Below are 20,169 nucleotides of genomic sequence, written 5' to 3' on the forward strand. Positions count from 1 at the left end.
CATGTGCTTAATAAAAGACTGGAAGTGAAGTATGTTAGTGTACTTTGTGAGGGAAGAACAGTGGATGGATGTTCTTTGCAAACTGAACCTCTAAGCCACAGGTATGCCTAAGTGATCCAAGTTTCAACCACGCTTCAGGGTTTCCAGCAGCAAATGAAAAACAGGCTGCGAGCGCAGGACGGAAGAGCAGATTTGTAGCTCCTGCATGCGAGCGTACACGTTGCTCATGATGGGAGTCGCGTTACAACGTACACCGTCGATGTGTTTCAGAGTCATTAGCTGAGAACCGAGTAGGTACTGTGGTGTGACTCACGTCCAACACAAATCCTTACAGGAGGGTTCAGAGAGTTTACAGCAGATCAGACAACAGAACAAGGAGAGAGAATATTTCTTGCACTTGAAAAAAGCACGTGCAGCACAAACAGGCACACGTGATGTCGGTGACACAATTGTGGGGTGCACAACTGTAGGCACAATCAAATCGCACAAAGTTCACATTTCCTCAACTCAAGACAGTCAAGCTCAGCAGTTGCACAGACAGAGATTAACACACAGCTCACACTGAGTACAGACACATGTGAACCAGGCTTCAAGACAAGGACTTTATCTATCAAAAGGTACAAAACAATATTACCATGCACTTTATACGACTTCGTAGAGTTCTTTGTCAAATGTACTGAACGGATGATAACATCCTCAACGATGAGTGCTGTTTTTTTTTCTGTTTGTTATTTCTTTCTTTGCAGTTTATGCAACGGCAGCAAATATTAATCAGCATGCTTCAAGGGCAATATACAGTCGCTTTGCAAGAACATCGTCTGTTTTATTTGGTAGCCACATCACCAGAAACACTTTTGCAACAACAAAAACGCTAAGCGCCACAGGGAGCTCTCTAGAAGAGCGGCTCTGCTGACACTTATGGGAAAAATACGCGGCCATGCTGCTGGCTGCACCAGACTGCAGACTCTAAGCGAAGTGCTAGCTGCCACACAGAGAAGAGTGCAGGATGGGTGCCAGGAAGTGAACAGTGGTGATCTGCAGCCCTTGATCTGCATAGTAAACATTACAATTGCACAGGTTTTCCCAGTGAAGCCATGACACAGCACAGACCCCAGGGCGACCTGCCGGATGAAGCCAGGTGAGGGATTGGGGCGGGGCAGAGAGATAGAGAGAGGGTCAGAGCCAGAAACCAAGAGCAGCGCCAACGGTGGACGTGGAACAGATGGCGAGGGAGGGGTCAGGGCCGGAGCCCGGGCTGAAGCCAAACGGGCTTGGGGATCTGGATCTGGTCACTGAAGAGGGGCGTCTTTGGTGTACAGAATCAGCCGAGTGAAGCTAGACTCTCAAAGCTAAAATACACAAATAAGCAGGCAGGGGGAGGTTGTGCCTGTGAGTTGAGGGCTGTGCGGCGTGTAGTGGAGACGTAGGGGTAAAGCTAAGGCCACTCGTGGTGATAACGCCGTCCGTTCTTCTTTCTCTCCTTCTGCAGGTGCTCCAGTTCTGCTTCGTACATCATCTCCTGCATCAGGTACTTTTCCCTCCTCATGCGATCGCAGAGGTCCTTCGGCATGTCCGGAATGAGGTACGCTATGAAGGACTTGATCCCAAACACCAGGTGCTGAGGAAAGCATTAATCATTTATGAGTTACCTTCCACAGAACTCACACTCGCCAGTATTTGCTGCATAATTTATAGAGCATGCCAGGGTAAACACTGTGTGGACCATAACAAAGAATTGTATAAACCCTGTAATGTTTTATAAGTGTAGATTATGCCAGTTTTTCTTCTTCAGAAAGCAACATTATCAGAGGAAAATCTTGTCAACTTTTCAAGAAAAGAAGAAATGCCTTTTTTTATCTGGACCAGCACGTGCTTTTAGTTTTATTCTGTGGGTTTCTAGTGAAATTTCTCAACCTACTGCAGCTGCAAGATTCAGTTAAAGCATGAAAATTACCTAAATTGCGCTTGTGAGTTTTTTTTAATTTAACAGTGACAGCACCTGAACTAATGAAAGTTGAGAAAATGAATTGGCAAAAAAAAAAAAAAGAAACAGGGAGTGATGACAGACCTCAAAGACGATGATAAAGGCCAGCCTGGCAGCCAGGACGTGCCAGAACTGCAGGGTGAACTCATACGGCACCGAGCTCCAGGGCGGTGCTCTGTAGTCTCTGTACCTGCAGTATCTGGGCTGGCTGCTGTTCTTCAGCTCGCTCATGTCAAACACAGACAGGCTGCTGTTCATGTACCCTCGCAAACACCTGAGAGCGAAAGGAGACGCTATCAGACCATAACAGAAGCCATGCTGCCGGGTATATTCACTGCTTTACGCATTATTTTGAATCCTTACTCATCCTCATGGTGGTGTGCCTTGTTCATACATGGGCCGTATTTGAAGGTGTAAACAAAGCGAGGGATGTAGTCTGAGGTGATGGCGATGACGAAGGCGTTGGTGATGACTGCCAGCACGCCGATACCTTCAAGAATCCCATGCCAGATACCTGACAGCCAAAACAGAGAATTAACATTTTCCAATATTGTTTCCAGCACACAAAAAAAAGGCAGTTAGGAAAATGACTGATCTATATGATGATCTGTGTGTGAAAGTGCTTCAGGTGGAAGATAATAAATAACAACCAAAAAGGAGAATCCTATCTTTTTCATACCCTGATGAAATCACTCATTTGTGATTTGTGAAGTCCTGATGTGCTTCATTTACTTCTCCTCAGTTAATAATATAAAAAAGTGAGATTCAACAGTTTTCTACAGACATGTGCAGGTATGTAACCAAATAGTTTAAGAACTGTTTTACTCAAAGCACATCATGTTCCTCGGTGGCATTATAATTAAGTCTATCAAGGCTACTGTCAGTGGAGGAAAATCCCCTATCTGCCTTCCCTTAGATTTGTCTCGGTGCGATTGGTAAATGTCAGCTTAAATCTACAAAGGAGCTTTGTTCTTTGATTCTGTGCGACTGACACATAATGTGTTCATTACAGCTGAGGCATTTCTAAATGTTTCAGGGTGGAGTCTTCCTTTAATTACAGGGCAACATGCCACAATAAGCCCTCGGACAAATATGGAAAATATTTGGTTGGTTTTTACTGTTGGAAGAAGTGGCTCGGATCCAAAAATAAAACAGACTCTGTGTGAGAGACACTGAGGAGGTGAAGTGCGAGGGCAGTCAGAGATCACACGGACCTATGTCAGTGGCTCGGGCAGGCATGGGTCTCCTCCACTGAGTGACAAACTTGTAGGCGTCAAGACGAATCTCAATGATGTTGTTGAGCAGAGCCAGGAGAGGAGCCAGCGGGAACGCCGCTACGAAGATGGTGGTGAAGCCAAACTGGAGAACTGCAGAGGAAAGAAGCGTTTGGACGAGCTTCAGAGGATGCCTGTCTCAAAACTGGCAAAAGCAATGTTAAATATTGAGTAATGGCCACAATTTACATGGATTCCTTCCATCTTCAGACAAACTCAAATATCCCACTTCAAAGGACTGTAATGTTTTACCCATTTCAAGGTATTCATCCACCAGTCCATGGGCGTTCATCGGCTGCAGATTCCAGTCTTTGTCCCACTGTGGAAGCTGGGCTTTATTCTCCACGTTCTGCCCTCCTCCTCCACCACCTCCTTTCTTTATCTTCCTACGAGACCACCAGTTCTGCAGCAAGCTGAGAACATAGCAAGTGGCTAACTGTCAACTCAAAGCAATTATTTCTGACAATGTATCGAGTGCTGCAGGAGCCCTTTTACTAAGCTCCACACAAGAGGGTTTGATGTGTTCCTGCAGGAGAAAAGCTTTTTCATATGCTAATGGCCTAAAGGACAAAAACTATACAGACATTACAGAAGGTGTGTAAAGTGCCAATCATGTGAATCTGCAGCTTTAAACAGGATTAAATATGGCATTTCTAATGGGACAAGATCATAATAACATATTACTTACGGATAACCAAGCTCCATGAAGTTGTTCCAGATTTGTTTGAAGAACATGATGACTCCCATTTGCAGGCACAGATCAATCAAACAGCCACTCGGGTGACACTGAGAAAAAAAACGTTCAAATAAAAAACTGTGACATCCATATTTCATGCCTGATAATTCACAGCCTCAAGTGAATCCTGGGACACACTTCACTCCATTCTGGGTTTTTTTTCTTCTTTTGATCATATGAATTGAAAATCCCAGTAATTATGTGGGAGATTACTGGTTCACATGGTAATATACGGATGGATCATTAAAGAGATGAATTATTTGAAAATTCTAAATATATCCTGAAACAGAAGGCAATAATCAGCCCAGTCATTGCTGGAATAATCACCCACTTAGGGTGATGCCTAATTGCACTCACCTCCTCCAGTCTCCATCGATTAAAGAGTTTATTGTATTTTCCAGGCCTGCCAGCAAACCTGCACAGAGTGAGATTGGCAATATTAGCTGCAAAATTCAATCAGAGAAAAACGAAAAAGCTGCTATTATGTCAGATAAACCACAGCTTAGTCACATTTTTAGTCAGTGCAGTATTTTGTAACCATACAATGAGGAGGAAAAAGGGAGGGAGTCTTGGCAGATGTCATGACATGGGAGTTTGAAACAAAACATCTTTGCACAGTCACTCATTAAATTCACTGTAAACAGGAACAGTAGAGTCTCATGGCAGCCGGCCTACCTTCCAAGAAAGAAAGCGATGTAAAATGTGGAGCTGTTCAAATTTACAAACTGGAACAGGAACATCTTCAGAGCAAAGCTGTTCTCCCACTCAGACTCTGTCCGTGGGTGCTCTATAGCGGGGAGAAACAGGGGGAGTTGTGGGGTTTGACAGGGGGGGAAAAAAAATAAATGCTTGCCAACCATCTGGGAAGTGAGAAATAATGATGGTTTAAATGGATGCTGCATGCGGGCAATGCTCACCTAAATTAGTGAGCAGATAGGCCACCTTTTCATACACCTGACAAGAAAATAGTACTCATGAGCATCAACAGGAAACGGGTTAGGAGGAGGATCATGAGAAACAGAAGCAGGAATCTCAAAGAAACAAAGAGAAAGCCATCTCTCTGACTGTGGATATCATGGCTCCTGGAACAAAGTTCTGAATAAATGTTTCATGAAACATTTGTTGGGCAGAATACGTAAACGTGCCAGATGATGCTTGTACAGACACCCACCACGTTGAGGGACATGATGATCATAAAGTTGATGCAGACTCCAGTGCCAGAGGTGGCAAACTGCCAGTTCTTCTTCACAAACTTCCAGTTGAAGGAAGCAAACTTCTCCATCACAATGAGACGGAAAACCACCACAGCGAACACGGCTGTCAGGACGAGGGAAATCTGAGCAGAGATGATGGAGAGAAGGAACCAGAGAAGAGGGGATGAGTAATGAGTTTTTTTAAAAAACTGTGATTAGCACTCGACTTTTGAACAGATGAACACTTTAGTTTGGGAAGAGGAGGTTTGTTATTATCTTATTATGAAGAACTGTGCAGAAAAAAAGGAAAAACTATCGATGAAGAAAAAAAATAACTATTCAGATAAATAAAAAAAAACCTCACCAGTCATATGTAATCAGTAAACAACTGAAATTAGGCCATCACAAAGGCTATATCCACCATTTCCTCTAAGCACATTCATTGTCCAGCAGGGGGAGATGTTATGCCATTACTGGCACATCCCACTGCTCCAAAAGGTGGCACACAAAATAACGGTGAGCTCATTTTGAGCCTGAATCCCAAAAGGGCAGATTATTCAAAGATCAAAGGATTTACCATGAAGAATATTCCGGACACAGACACCATGAGCCGACTGAGTTTGTCTGAGAAGGGCTGGAAAGGCTCGGGCTTGCCAGAGATGGGGTTGACTCTCTCCACCCTGGAGTATTTGGCTTCAAACTGAGGCCTCAGCTCCTCCTGATTAGCAACACATATTACAGTATGAACTATTGAACCGTAGCTGTGTCTCCCCGGTGAAGCAATAATTAATATCATGTAAGCAGGGTCAAAAGTAGATGTACGTACGGCATGAACACAGGCTGCAATTATGAGATCATCAAATGATATCTGATCTTTTTGAGGATATTGCTGACATACCTCTTCCTCCTCCCAATCAATGAGATCCCAGTCATAAGTCAGTTCTGCCCTCCTCCTTTTCCAAAACTCCAGGAATACTGTGGCTGCAGAGGGGATCGGGAATCAGTCACATCATTGGTTAGGTTTGATATGTAACACACAGTATGATTGATAAGCATATGGGCAATTCACAATGGAGACAGACCAGATGTCCTGAGTGAAACACAGGCTGCAGCGACATGCATGGCCCATTATGGAAACTGATTACAGCCATCAGTTCACACACTGCGTCACATTTGTGGTGAAGTTAAGGAGAAGTGGCACAAGCAAATGGGCTTCACATGGAAAATGTTTCATCCCAAGATCATGTCTTTGTCAGACGAGATCCATTTGATCTTGAAAGACTTTCAAAAGTAAAGCTTCTGTGGGCAGAATTCAGTCTGGAGGCATTGTTTCCTCTGAATCAGACTCTACTGTGACTCAAGCTGCACACAACCCCAGATATTATGTTTGTAATCTTTTTTCTGTCGAGACTTTTCATGTATTCGGGTTCATCACAGATACGTAACACTAGAAACAAGGCTTTTATAAAGGCTGCGTGGCAAGCACGCTACAGAATCAGCAAATGTGGAAGAACTTTCATTAGTGCAAAGATGGGGACAAATGGACCCTGGAGTCAGTGGAAAAGTACAGTCACGTGTGATCTATGATGCACAACACACTGTAACACTGTAGTACTGATTCAGCTCATTTGTCAGTTTTAATCAGACACACATATAATATATTATGTGTAATATATGTAATATTGTAGCAGAGGGACGGACTTCTAATGAAAACTGACATGAGCATTTGATCGGTGCTGTGCAGCCTCAACACAGCTCTTATTTGTCCATTATGAATGTTACATACACCTGAACATATTACATGTGTTTAGAGTCGAGTTTAGTCAATCGGTCGATTAATCAATTAGTCAATCGACAGAAAAATACATTCCTCAGGTGCAAAGCTAAGCTACTCAGTCAAAAGCTTTTCTTCATTATTTTGTAGTTTTGACTTTAAAGAACTTCCATCACCTCACTTTGGGCTTTTTAGTAATTGTGATAGACATTTTTAAAATACAATAACTGATGATGAATATAAATTTGGGAAACTCAAAGGAATTGTGTCCTTAAAAAGCACCAGAATGTGAACCCTCAGTCACAACTACTTCGACTGCTGTTAAAAATTTTGAAGTTTAATATAACTTGACCCACTTTTGTTTAAAGAAAGAGAAAAGCAGCCTTTTCAGAGGCTTACATTTGGTCCCCTTGGGCTACCCAATTTTTCATCTTGCACATACACAGTCAGACACTAGACCTAGAGTGCACTCACGCAGCGGTGCAGTTCTGATACTTTGGTCCACATTGCCAAAAGCCCTCATGCAGGATTCAGAGCAACAGACCTCAGTCAGTGAAGCTGGCCTGACCTCCCTCGGCTCTCCACCTCCCCCTGGCCTTTATTTAGCCCAAACACAGAACACAATGTGCCAAGTGTTCCCTCTGGGCACAGGTGATTATTTACCACAATGGCAGATAAATGGATCTGGGCCAGGCGCTGCACAGTAACGCTCATAGTCTACATTACAAATATATTATAGCTGGGAGCACCACAGCTGCAATATATGGTTATCATGATGCAATTCTACATCCCTGACAGCCAAATGATACCATCTCCCTCTGGAGAAATGTTTAGTTATCTGACTAATTACATCAGGACAGCACTGGAAGTGTAAGAGAAACCTGACCATGATTTATAGGCAGACACATGTAATACAGGGACAAGATCTCCTGTATTTGCACTGCAGAGTTTTTATATATTGAATTCTCAGTTGAAAAGCTTAATGTGTTTGGAGGAGTTGAGTGGAGAGTGAAGGCATGAGCACAGACACACTATTGTATAAATAGATTTGAATTCCAGCAGGGTTTGTATCAAGCGGAGAGCACAGTCGAAGTAATACGAGAGTTCTCAAAATCAGGAGAGTGGACAAACAAAAACAGCCTCCACCTACCCCAGATAGCCATGAAGATAGCAAAGAACACAGTGCCGCCATTGTCAAACAGATGGGTCACCTAGAAACACAAGCACATGAAGGGCTGCTCTGAAAAGAAGAGGAGTGCCTCCTGAAATAAGGGATTTACCCATAACACAAAATTATGACTTTGACATATTTTACAGTTTCAACGGCTTTATCATCCTTGAGTTTGGGGTCTGACATGAGAAATTTCTTAAAGGAATAGTTGACATTCTGGGAAACCAGATTATTTGCAGAGAGTTAGATAAGAAGATTGATAACATTCTCATGTCTGTCTGTTAAATGTGAAGCAACAACCAGCAGCTGACTCTGTCTACTGGCTGATAGCACCTAAAGATCTAAAGAAGATTTTACATGAATATCTCCCTTGTTTAATCTGTTAAAAAAAAAAAAAAGTGTAAAATGACAAGTTGTGGCTCTACCTTTGGACCTTTGTTTATATAGCTTCAACCAAAACTTAATCAAACAAATCTCAAATACATCATTATTTCAAGTAATTTTCCGTTCCCTGTATGTGAAAAAGAAATCATGACATACTTAAACCACAACTTGACAACTCTTGCTTATAGGATCATGAACTAACTTTAAACTATGAACCTAAACATTTTGTAACAAGCTAGAAGAGGTGGGGAAACTCTAACATGCTGAAATACTGTGATGAATACGAGAACTGCACTGACCTTGGCGTAGACACAACTGTCACTCAGCGTCCATGGTTCACAGGTGTCCTCACACATAGCACACATGATGGTAGTGTTGGCTTCACATATCTCTTTGCTGGTGAGACAATGAACCCAGCCTCAGCAAAAGACAGCAAACCAAAACTATACATGTTTTAAATTATGATCTACATTTATGGACTCTATGTCAACAGAGTACGTGCAGTATGTTACATGGTTGTGTGAACTGACCTGACTTGGCTAGAGTCCATAGTGAAGAGACCATAGAGGAAGACAAAAACGCCAACCAGGGCAGCAGGGATCAACATACCGGTGTACCAGCCCAACCATGCAAAATACAGGCCGATTTTCTCACCAAAGTAACGTCTGGGAGAGAGACAGAGAGACAGTTGTCAAAATTCACCAGTGATCTGTGCTGACTGTTAATTAAACCTGGTCATGTTCATTTAGGATGAAGTTGGGGGGTGTAGATAGCGGACTGTGAGGCAGTGGCGATGGCTTCATGGATAGGGAGGGAGCCGGGTTGAAAAGTCACAAAGCAGCTGTGGTGGGACATGAATCAATAACTGTATCTGCTTCCCAAACCACAGATGTTAAAGTGCCCTTGAGCAAGATACTTACTGTATTTCACAACAGCTCCAGAAAAGCAGCTCAGTGTCAACACATCTTCCCTCAGCAGCCTATATTTACACGTAAACTACCAGGACTGGTTCCTGGTTTCAGGATAAGGTGTTATATGCAGTAGGTTTGTATTAAACCTTTTATCATGGTATATATAATAATATAATATATGATATAAATAAATATAATATAATGATATTGTCATATATTGTGATATTGGAAATTTCCAAAAAACTGAACTGAGTGATCATTTACAGATAAATCAGTTGGATGGGAATGTCTGTTTTTGTCAAATCCAGTGAATTAAATACCAGAAAAACCAACGTACATCATCAGATTGATAATGTAAATTTAATATTGCGATGAAGCATTTCTGCTTGTTGATTTGCTGATAGGGGTTGATAGGGGTAACTACCTCGGTACAAACAGTACCGACTAACTTTTGTTATCTCATTTTATACAACATCGTATACCACAGCCCTGAAATAATGTGATGATGACATGCACAAACACATAAATGACCTGAGCAGCTGGAATATTCCAAAATTATGTTCAACACTTCACCATTATGGAAAACAGGCTCACTCGCTTTCTTGTTGAGAGTTAAATTAGGAAAATGATACCGCTCCCATTCCTGTGCTTTAGCTTTAGCTTAAGGAAATTAGCTTATCTAAGCATCCAAGCACTGCTAGCCTTGCTCTGTGCAAAGTAAAACAAACATGTCCACCTCTAAAACTCTTTACACATTGTGTCTTGTTTGTTTAATTCTTAAGAAACCAGAAATGTAAAAATGACTTATGTAGTGTAACTGCCTCCCCTTGCTTCCAGTCTTTATGCTCATCGCCTCTAAGATCCAGCTCTCTACTTAACACAACCAGAGTCGTGTTGATCCTCTTATATAACGCCTGGCAAAAAAGTGAATATATTTGCCAAAATCTCAAACTATTCCTTGTCACTTCACTTCACTTGGTTCACTTGTGATAAGATGGAAAAGTTTGGAACGACTGAAGTGGATTCATCCTCAATTGTCAAAGCAACTCCATCTGTTCGGAAATATCAGACATACTGGGATGTCAGAGAGTGACAAACAAGCCTGTTCATCAGAAACCAGGATCACTGAATAATCATGCATCAGGACAAACAACTGGGTTGCTTCTGTTCTATTTAAGTAACGCATCCTGAATATGATCAGAGACAGGATGAGGTTCATAATCAGGACACTAGAGCTCAGATAAATGTCCAAACACAGCTCATGACGCTGTGTCATCTGCTTCAAAGCTCATTACCTGATGAGGTCCAGAGGCTGGTATTTGTACCAGATGCCCCAGCGCGCCCAGCGCTCGTACAGAAGGTGTCTGTGATTCTGGGCACCGTGCGTCTTAATAGGATGTCTGCTCTTGTAACCACCCTGATGAGACAAGGAGTCAAAAAAATCCACATTACAGGAGGAATTTCACAGTCTGACCATCTGTGAATCTCTTCAGTAAAAATAAAGTTGTCTTACCTCGTGAGGAGGAAATGCAGCCTCATATGTGTTGTTGCCCAACAGCCGGTTGATACCTACATGAATAATGAAGCATATGTCATAGGATGCACAGATAACAACTAGAATAGCACAAGGACACCACATAAAAAATTAAGTACCAGGCATAACAGAGAGAGGGGTCCAGTGAGAGATTAATTTAAACCTACTCTTCCACAGTCACAACAATTTACTCCATTATGCAACTGACAAGCTGCACAAGCACATTAGAGGCTTAAAACACTCAGGTCAGAATTTCAAATAGCTGCAAGCACTTCAAAACAACCCATTGCATTTTTGCTGAACCATAATTACTTGGTGTCCATACCATCATTGACGCAGGTTGTAAAATATTGTCTCAATCACAGTAAACTAACTGAATTGTGTCAAACATGGCAGCGGGTAATGACTGAAATGTCATTTTCACAGCACATTAGTGCATTCATTCCCATTGTCATCCCTTCACTGAAACTGTAGATAGTGAGAGCAGGAGCAGGGAGGGCAGATTTGAAAAGGATTTTCCACTCTTGTGGCAGAGCTGATCTTATTTATTGGAAAGTAGAGTGGTCAACAGTATTAAAATATTAATGTGAAATCTGTTTCCAGCCCCTCAAGGCCAAACTTTAATCAGCAAAACATGTCGGCAGCAGTCAGACAAGACAGTGGAGTGGGAGTCGACGGACAGTTTCGCAACTGCTGATACCAAAATAACAAATAGCCAGAAGGAGAGGAGGGATCAGCCACAAGTGGGACGAGAGCAACAGCTCAGCAGCAGCACACAGCAAAACAGAAAACAAAGGCATAATTCGGTCCACTATCACCCTCTGAAGTCAAATTATCAGCAAAGTCTGAAGCCCCTGCTGGTTTTGCACTGCATGCTAACTCAGCCAGAATTCAAAACCTTTTCCAGTTCATGTCATGGTTTTTCTCTGAAAAATTCATGTAAAAAATTCACAGAAGCTTCCAAAATCCTATAACTCTACTCCTATTATTAGTTTTGAATTTTTGAAGTTTGGCCCTCGGAGCCAAATTCCATCATTTCACCAATCGCTTATTGGGATGAAATTTATAGTAAAGACCCAAGATCCCCTAAGGATGATTTACAGTAATTAAACTAATAAAAATCAATATTTTTTACCTGATGGACTCTGTGTAGCATTAATATATAATGTATCACATCTGGAAGTTATTTAAAAAACGTAGTGCCACAGATCTTGAAGATCTTATATCGTCAGAAGTTAAAAAAACAAACATTTTAACATATTTTGACTGTTATAATTTATTGCTGATATATTAAATATATAACACAAATTGAAGATGTTATATTATCCGTTTATCATTTGATAATTTTTAGAAAATGGCATTTTCATAGGTATTACTATTATCTATGTGTGATACTTATTGAGCCTGTTTTCCATTGGGTTCAGTTACAGCTTGTAATGGTTTGGTTTGTTACACACTGGATGATGGCGTCTTTTTCTCTGTGTCTAAACAAGATATCAATCTTGGTCCCTTAGGTCAATTGCTATTATGTATAAATGAGCATTTGAAGCCACTAACATGACTCTGATAGAAACACTGGTCAGTATGTGACAAGCAAGAAGAGAAAGAAACAAGTTCGGTGTCTTACCCATCTTAGATTTTCCATCCTCGTACTTGGTGCGCTGCAAGACATGATGGACTATTCTGCTTCTGGTGGAATTGGAGAAAAAGGTCTCTTTGTTGTTGATAGTGAAGCTGGGAGGGAAAAAACAGCACACTCCTTTAGTTATTCATCATGTAACAGTATATCAATATCATCCAGTCAAAGCCCTTAATGAAAGCTGAGCCAAAAACGATGGGAAGTTCATTAAAACTCAATACATGCTTTAAAGTTCATGTTTATTCCAGCATCATTATTTACCCAAAAACATTAAAGCTGACAAGCAAAGGAAAAGTGGATATGATTCCCTGACAAATGAGATTAGATGATGCCTTTCATCAAACAAAAGCTCTGAAGATAAAAAAAAAAAAAAAAAAAAAAGGGGGAAGGAATGGAGGAGAAATCTAATCAATTCATGGACATCTGCTGCTGCATTTCAATATCTTATTTATGATCAACTTGTTCTGGCTTCTGAGTTCATGCTCAAAGCGTTCAAATGTACAAGACCTCATGATGCAAATTTCATCTCCTGGTTTCCCAATTCAACATCCAGGGCTCAGGACATGAATGAATGTGAAGGATGAGAGAGAAACTAGGGCCACAGAGCGGGATGAATTTCAGACCAACACTACTGATGCAGACACTGCTATTATGTGACACTTTGATCATGAGTGCGAGTTTATGTGGTGGTGTGCACGTACGACAGAACATGCACATGTCCTACTTACTGATGCATGCGTGCTCTGCTGAAGGGGGCTGTGTAGCAGTCGGTTTCCTCCAGGTCGGGCAAGGCCTCTTTGTCCAGCTTCATGGGATTTTTGGGAAGCCAGCTTTTTATCTGACGGCATCTCAGATGAAACCTGCTGAACGGACGAACGGAGAAACAGGATTAATGGTGCAGATTAACATGGAGATTTGTTTTCTTTGATGTGGAACTAAACTGTCTCCTTAAAGTAACCCTGTCAACCTCGCACCACCTTATCCTCACTAAAAGACACATTTACACACACACACACACACACACACACACACACACACACACACACACTGCAGGCATCAGCATCATTTTCCTTTTTCTCTTTGCTTATGACTCATGAGCCTGGGAGTCAGAGATCCTGGATAACAGCTTGCTGAATCAAAAGATAATTCTATTTTTTCATATTACAGTCATGATTTAAAGACCAGGTGAAGACTGTCAAAAATCAACTTAATAAATAGAAACAAAAGCTTGTAGCCATGATAGCAGCTCTGTGAGGTTGTATTTAAGCACAGTGGGGCTTTGAGCTAAATCATAACGTCGCTCACAATGACAAAGCCAACAGGCTGACGTTTAGCAGGTATAATGTTGACCACGTTCACCGTCATACCTAAGCATGTTGGCATGCTAACATTTGCTGATTAGCACTAAATACAAAGTAAAACTGAGGTGCATTGGAATGTACTGGAATTCACTTGCAGGTATTTTGTCATAGACCAACATATTGGATGTGAGGATGGTGCTAAACGGAAAGTTAAGGGATCACCAAAGTTATTTCAAATCATCCTCTGGGTATCATGAGTGTCTGTATGAAATGTTCTGGCGATCCATCCAATGCTTTTTGAGATATTTCAGTCTGGACCAAAGTGTTGGACCGACCAACAGTCTGTCACTTCCATCCCCAGAGCCGTGCTGCTAGTGTGGCTGAAAATCAATTGGCTTGGTGATTTTTCACTCCAGATTTGCTGGAGAGGTCTTTGACTAATGCGTGAGGCTGCTGCTCTGATATGGATTGAATGAATATAAATGGGAATTCTGAGAGGGGAGCACAGGTTTTATGAATGTTGGTGTTAAGAGGACAGGTACTGTATGTATAGAAAGTAATGATATCAAAGCAGCGAACTGTCGCCACCTGCACACAGCCCATTTGTTCAGCTTCACAGGGACACGAGTTAGCGACAGACCATTAGCAAACGCATAAAGCCTATTTACTTCTCTAGTAGATTTTTCTTTTAGGAACAACAGCTCAGTGAAAGACTGCAGCGGCTCGGAGGAACAGATAATGATCCTCATTCTTCACAGTGACTAGGATCACTCTCACACAAGATTTAAAAGTGCTTTGTTCTCAGTTGGACAGGTGGGCGTGTGATGGTTGTCTGTGGGATTTTGTCTGCTCTGTGTGTTTATGTATGTGTGTGTGTCCTCCAAGCATGACCACTAATATGTACATAGTATGTAAATATGAAATAACAAAATAAACCTTCAATACTGTCAGCTCCTTCCTCTCTGAGAGCTATTGACTACAGTATATGACTGACTGCAGTTTATGCATAATGTGTTTGTAATAGTTTTTTGTCACAGTATATCACTCTCCACTGTGAAGTATCATAAAACACTAAAACAAGCACATTTAGTGCAGTTAGTCTGTCAGGTCGCTCTTATCCTGCCTGACTATGTTGATGAGCTCTGGTCAGAACAGAGCCGGAGGATGGAAGCAACATGAGTCACACCATGTTTTCAGTTTAATGGATAAAAACCAGCAGTCCTTCAAGACCACTAATATCACACTTCACTGACTGCAGTGATTTCAGAGCTTTACAAGGGTTCATTCAAAGCTTACACACAAACAATAAACATAATTTCAGTTGCCTGTCATCACCGGAGTGAATGACCATGTGCAGAAATGTATGAACATCAGGTTTAAAGCGAATGAAAACATTTCACTATAACATTAAAATTCACGTCTAAATAAGCAACAATCCAAGTTAAAGGACTAGTGACATAAAAACACATTCCTACAACTGTCATCAGATTTGGATTCAAATGTTACTAAATCCTGATTGGTGCATGGAAAAACATGACATCACATTTTCCCTGCCCACCTCAAGCTTGTGAGAGAATTACAGGCAAACCAAAACTACAGACATCTGTCGCATGAAATATCCAAAACTGTGACACAAAATGTTGAAGTCATGTATGACTGGATCGCTCATATCTTATTTTAGAAATAAAGGTTTTTAAAGCCTTTAAACCATTAGATGGTTTGCGGACTTTACAATGAACATGCGGTGTGTTCACCAAAGGTTTAATTCTCCATAAACAAAAGAAGCTGCTGTTGTTTCTATCTGCCTTCCAATGAGATGAAGAGATGGAATATTTGGAGTCCTGTGCAGAGCTTTGACAATACTTGAACATCACATCAAAGCGCAAGTGCAACTCTCTAAAAATAGTATGCAAATAAGCCGATGCAGCGCCAGTTATTGGACTGAAAAATTACAAGTATTTCATAGAAAAGCTCTGTCAGTGCAGTGCTTTTTTTTAGAGGTTGGAAAGTTCAATTAAACATTAATTTTAGCAAAAATATCAATGCTCGCATTTGTAAATCCTGGCAAAATAAAGTACTGCACTTAATCACTGGTTAGTCTAAACCGTCCTTTCCAAACATTTCAGTTACTGCTACTTGTTCAGACTGTGAACAGGGGTTGACTTTAATTTAAAATTTCTAATCCCAGACTTTGAAAATACTCTATAATTAAACACAGTCTGTGGATAGATAGATAGATCGATTAATTCTGGATGAATTAATAGTCACTAAATTGGTTTGACTCAAACTTTCTCTCTTTGTCTTTTTCCAATGAGATGAACTTCAATCTTAAAACACAGCTCACATTCCTGCTGAAGCCTTGCAGCTGTGCTTTCAGCAGGGACACAGAAGCAATCAGCGTCCTGTCCAAACAGAAAAATAATCCTATTCTTTAAATCTACTGACCTGCTCAAGGTTTTGCTCTTCCAGTCTGTAAAGTAACATTTCTTCCTTAAAAAGAAAAAAAGATGAGTTAGAGAGACTGAATAAAAACAAAACTGACCTTCATGTCCCAGAGTTAAAGGTTCGGTTTCTTTCTCTACAGTTACCTGAAAGGCATCCGGATGTTCATCTGCTCTGCATATTTGCAAAGTGTATCCCAAGGAGCATTGACCTTCACAAACATGATGTCGTTGTTTGTCAAGGAGGGCTTACAAGTTAAAAAGAAAAACAGAAATGTAAGAAATGGAGACATTATTAGTCAGTAATGTATCCTCCTGACATCAGATTTACATGATTTTTCCTATTAACTATTTTAACTTTGGTTCAACAGATATTCCTCTTTCTATACCTCTTTCTCCAGCATCAGACCCTCAGCACGCAAGTTCTTCTCAAACGTGCACCTCTTCTCCACCTGCGGACTCGACTTCTTGTAAACCAGGATGTAGTCAATACGCTTTTTCCCATCTCGGAAAAAGAGCCCAGAGGAAGCAGCTGGATTCTTTCCCTGTAGCAAAGATGCAGGTGTGCCAAACACAGAACTGCTAACTGTGTTCAATGACAAAATAACAACAGTGCAACAGTGTGAATATTCATGGCAGTAACCGTGGATTACTGGGAGCGTGGTACCTGAAGTGAATCTGTGCGGGCCTCTAATTTAGCGCGAGTGGCAGGCTTCTGTAGCAGGAATGACTCGTCTGCCCTCGTTTCACATGTAGTCACCTCTGACTCCTCCATGTAATGATCCTTGCCATCCTCTGCTGCACACAGACACAACACAATCAATGAGACGGTTACTGAACTGCAGAGGAACCAAACAAATTATCCGATCTGCATTAAGTCTTTTGCTGTTGCTCAAGACAATATTTTTCTTAATCCGATTGCCAACATTGAAATTACATCTGTGCTAAATAAAAAAAAAAGTTATTTGAACGTGGGCACCAGCTTGAGAGCAACACCTTGATGCAATTCAACAGATCCTTGCAGCGATGTTGAGAGCACGCCAATTGTGTTTCCTTCCTCCCTAAGCCTTAACTCATCCCACTGATGCACAAACAAATTAACATTCGGTTAAACCCACACTGTGACGAAAGATAGACCAGGCAGATTCTACCAAGAATCCCTTTCCTAACAGCTCCAGAAGATCAGTGTTTTGAATCCTTATCTTATCTTTCTGTATCGTCTTCTTTCAATTATTTTTATTATTTCAAAATACATTTTTTTAGAGGACAAAAAAAGTTTCATTTGGGAGCGAACCAAAAACCTCTTTATAAAGCACTTCATTTAAATCACCATAGAGTCAAGATTTAACAGCTTCATTAAATAACTGAAGTTAAATTAGACTCTCTGGCTAACAGTGTGTTGTAGAGTGTGTTAGCTTATTATTGAACTGTGAAAGAAAAGAGTCTTAATGCAAAATCACAAGCTGTGACAGTTTTTTTTCCAGTTTTTCTTTGTTTTAATTTCAAGCAGCATCCTGCCTGATCCCGTGTGGGACTGTAGAGACATCTTTATTATCTTCTGTGCATTTTAAGACCACAACTGAGCAGCATGGTGATATTTAGAATCACTACATTTCTAGAGAATAGTGAAAAAGTAGCCAAAGCTGCTTGCTACTGATTTCATTAGGGCGATAAAGTGGAGCAATATATCTCTTAAACCACAACAGCAGTGAAAACTAAAACATCCCCAAAGTTCAATTAATAACAAAGAGTACACACATGTAGTCCAAAAAGTTGTGGAAAACTGATTGCAGTGATATGTCGTCTTTCTTTTCAGACACCATTATGAATTTCCTTCACACTGAAAGCTTTGACAGCTTATTTGGGTTTAACTGTGCAGAAAAATGACTGGGCAACATGGGGTGCTGAAAAGAATCCAAAAGCAGACTGAATTTACTCTGGATCGTGCAGTATTTCCACACATATGCACATATAAAGCATAAATAAATAACAACAAGAGAGTAGTCATAAAGCTTAGGAGGCAAAAAAACCCCCAAAACAAGAATAAATTAAATAAGGTTAGACATAAAATAATGGAGCTGAGCAACTATACAGTGTCTTTAAGAGGCCTCAAAGGTGTAGGTGTTAATTGTACCTGTGGGGGAAACATAATTTGTTTCAGTTTATTCAAAGTTAATAAGAGCTTGCTGTACCTTGTAAAATTTGTCAATAGAGCATTTGAATGTTAAAGGTGCTATACGTAAGTTTTTCCTGCCATCGAATGTTGCTTCTTGCCAAGAGCTTCACCCACTGTTGTATTAACAAGACAAGAGTTTACGAGGCTCTGAGCAGCACTACTGGAGGCTACAGTGACTGGCTATCGGAAAGGTGAGGAGACAGGCTGGCCAGACCAGGGACAGCTGGCCAGCAGGCTAACTTCAGTAGAAGAAAACACGTGATAGAAATAGAAGCAAAACAAGAGGGTTGCTTTCCACTTGGTGAGTAAACGAATGAAGTTTAATGCTGAACTCACAACATCTTCTCTGTACGTGCCGGTGAGGGATCACGTCTGCTGCTTATTCTGTCTACACTCTCTCCTCCCGTCTACACCCCTGTTCCTCAGATGTCTATTCTCAGCACAACGTCAAAGAGCCCGTTCTCACCGAAATAGCAACACCTCACCTTGTGCCGGCTCATCTGCATGATACTCTCATCTCTCCTCCCACGTTTTTGCCCACTGTGCTCGGCACTGAAATACCAGTGGGTCAAGCAAAGGGTATTTCAAGGTCAGGAAAGTACCGACATGCTGAAGTGCTGAATGTGCTAGTCTTTGTGCTGTGACAATAGAGCCCTCGGTGTCAACGGCCTGTGAATACACTTGAAGATATTAATGACTAAATAATATTCCTCCCCAACAGGCATTTTTTATTTTACCAGTCCACACAGTGATGTATTGTTTTCCTTTCCTGCACTATCTCACTCCCTCTGAATGTGCACACACGTGACTGTTTTCTAAATCTCCTGCAGCGTTAATGCAATCTGCACAATCAGTTTTGTACACACGCCTTAAATGTCACCAATGTTATGAAAATCTGTGTGGGAACCAACTCTGTTCCTGTTGAGGAAAACATAAGATACACAGAAATGAAGTATGAGTGTACTAGAAAAACACTAACAGTTACCATCAGTGACAGGATGTGGATTTGCTTGCTTGTAAATTTTCAGAGTAGAAAAATAACTTCAACACATTGAAATGATCACATGGATGCTTCATATTAAGCTGGGTCACATCAAGTTCAGTGCTATTCACTTCAAAGTTAAAATCCTTTTGTCATTAAGTCTTTGTACCTTGTAACCCTGCAGATATCTGTAAGTAACTATCAGCGGTGCCACTCTCTCATGACTGAAGCACCACACCCACCGGTGGGTTTTAGGAAGACGTCTGTACGTTCCTCTCAGCGGACTGACCTGTCTTTGGGGGAAGGAGGCTGCAGGAAGTGCTGATGCTCTGACTCAGACCATCGACTTCTGGTTTGGGCTCCGGGCTCAGAGGCACAGACAGGAAGTGGTTGAGGTTGATTGGATGAGTCTGACTCTGGGCCAGGCAGGGCAGGCTGCGGCGAGACGGCTTCAGGCTCTTCTCCTTCAGGATCTCGCTGATGCTGGTGTGCATGCCTGAGGACGAGAGGGAAGAGTGGACACTCTTTACATACATTCTCTTTATATATTTATATATTTAATTTTATGTTTATATGTATGCATGCTTATACTGATGAATGAAAATATAGTTTTGTCACAGACACTTTCCTGAATACACATCTTAATATTTTTTAATGACATTTTATGTT

At 41.2% G+C, this 20,169-nt stretch overlaps 1 protein-coding gene across 2 annotated transcripts in view; it reads right to left on the bottom strand.

Moving 5' to 3' along the window:
• Nucleotides 1–802: 802 nt before the first annotated feature.
• Nucleotides 803–20,169, bottom strand: part of ano3 (anoctamin 3) — a 31,955-nt gene continuing 12,588 nt past the window's right edge. For both annotated transcript variants that reach the window (XM_023422392.2, XM_023422393.2), the window contains exons 2-25: nucleotides 19,790–19,996; nucleotides 17,010–17,140; nucleotides 16,732–16,887; nucleotides 16,490–16,590; nucleotides 16,347–16,391; nucleotides 13,329–13,463; nucleotides 12,589–12,695; nucleotides 10,941–10,996; nucleotides 10,723–10,844; nucleotides 9,047–9,181; nucleotides 8,816–8,912; nucleotides 8,112–8,172; nucleotides 6,086–6,168; nucleotides 5,765–5,905; nucleotides 5,166–5,330; nucleotides 4,912–4,948; nucleotides 4,670–4,781; nucleotides 4,352–4,409; nucleotides 3,947–4,044; nucleotides 3,511–3,671; nucleotides 3,199–3,351; nucleotides 2,348–2,498; nucleotides 2,069–2,258; nucleotides 803–1,618 (exon numbers count right to left, since the gene is read on the bottom strand). In XM_023422392.2, coding sequence (XP_023278160.1) covers nucleotides 1,436–1,618; nucleotides 2,069–2,258; nucleotides 2,348–2,498; nucleotides 3,199–3,351; nucleotides 3,511–3,671; nucleotides 3,947–4,044; nucleotides 4,352–4,409; nucleotides 4,670–4,781; nucleotides 4,912–4,948; nucleotides 5,166–5,330; nucleotides 5,765–5,905; nucleotides 6,086–6,168; nucleotides 8,112–8,172; nucleotides 8,816–8,912; nucleotides 9,047–9,181; nucleotides 10,723–10,844; nucleotides 10,941–10,996; nucleotides 12,589–12,695; nucleotides 13,329–13,463; nucleotides 16,347–16,391; nucleotides 16,490–16,590; nucleotides 16,732–16,887; nucleotides 17,010–17,140; nucleotides 19,790–19,996 — 2,885 coding nt within the window. In that variant the 3' untranslated portion in view covers nucleotides 803–1,435. The remainder of the gene's footprint in view (nucleotides 1,619–2,068; nucleotides 2,259–2,347; nucleotides 2,499–3,198; nucleotides 3,352–3,510; nucleotides 3,672–3,946; nucleotides 4,045–4,351; nucleotides 4,410–4,669; nucleotides 4,782–4,911; nucleotides 4,949–5,165; nucleotides 5,331–5,764; nucleotides 5,906–6,085; nucleotides 6,169–8,111; nucleotides 8,173–8,815; nucleotides 8,913–9,046; nucleotides 9,182–10,722; nucleotides 10,845–10,940; nucleotides 10,997–12,588; nucleotides 12,696–13,328; nucleotides 13,464–16,346; nucleotides 16,392–16,489; nucleotides 16,591–16,731; nucleotides 16,888–17,009; nucleotides 17,141–19,789; nucleotides 19,997–20,169) is intronic.

The sequence above is a fragment of the Seriola lalandi genome, unplaced genomic scaffold, assembly GCF_002814215.2.
Source record: "Seriola lalandi dorsalis isolate HSWRI2012SDOR001 ecotype SW California unplaced genomic scaffold, Sedor1 jcf7180002054682, whole genome shotgun sequence".
NCBI classification, from domain to species: Eukaryota; Metazoa; Chordata; class Actinopteri; order Carangiformes; family Carangidae; genus Seriola; species Seriola lalandi.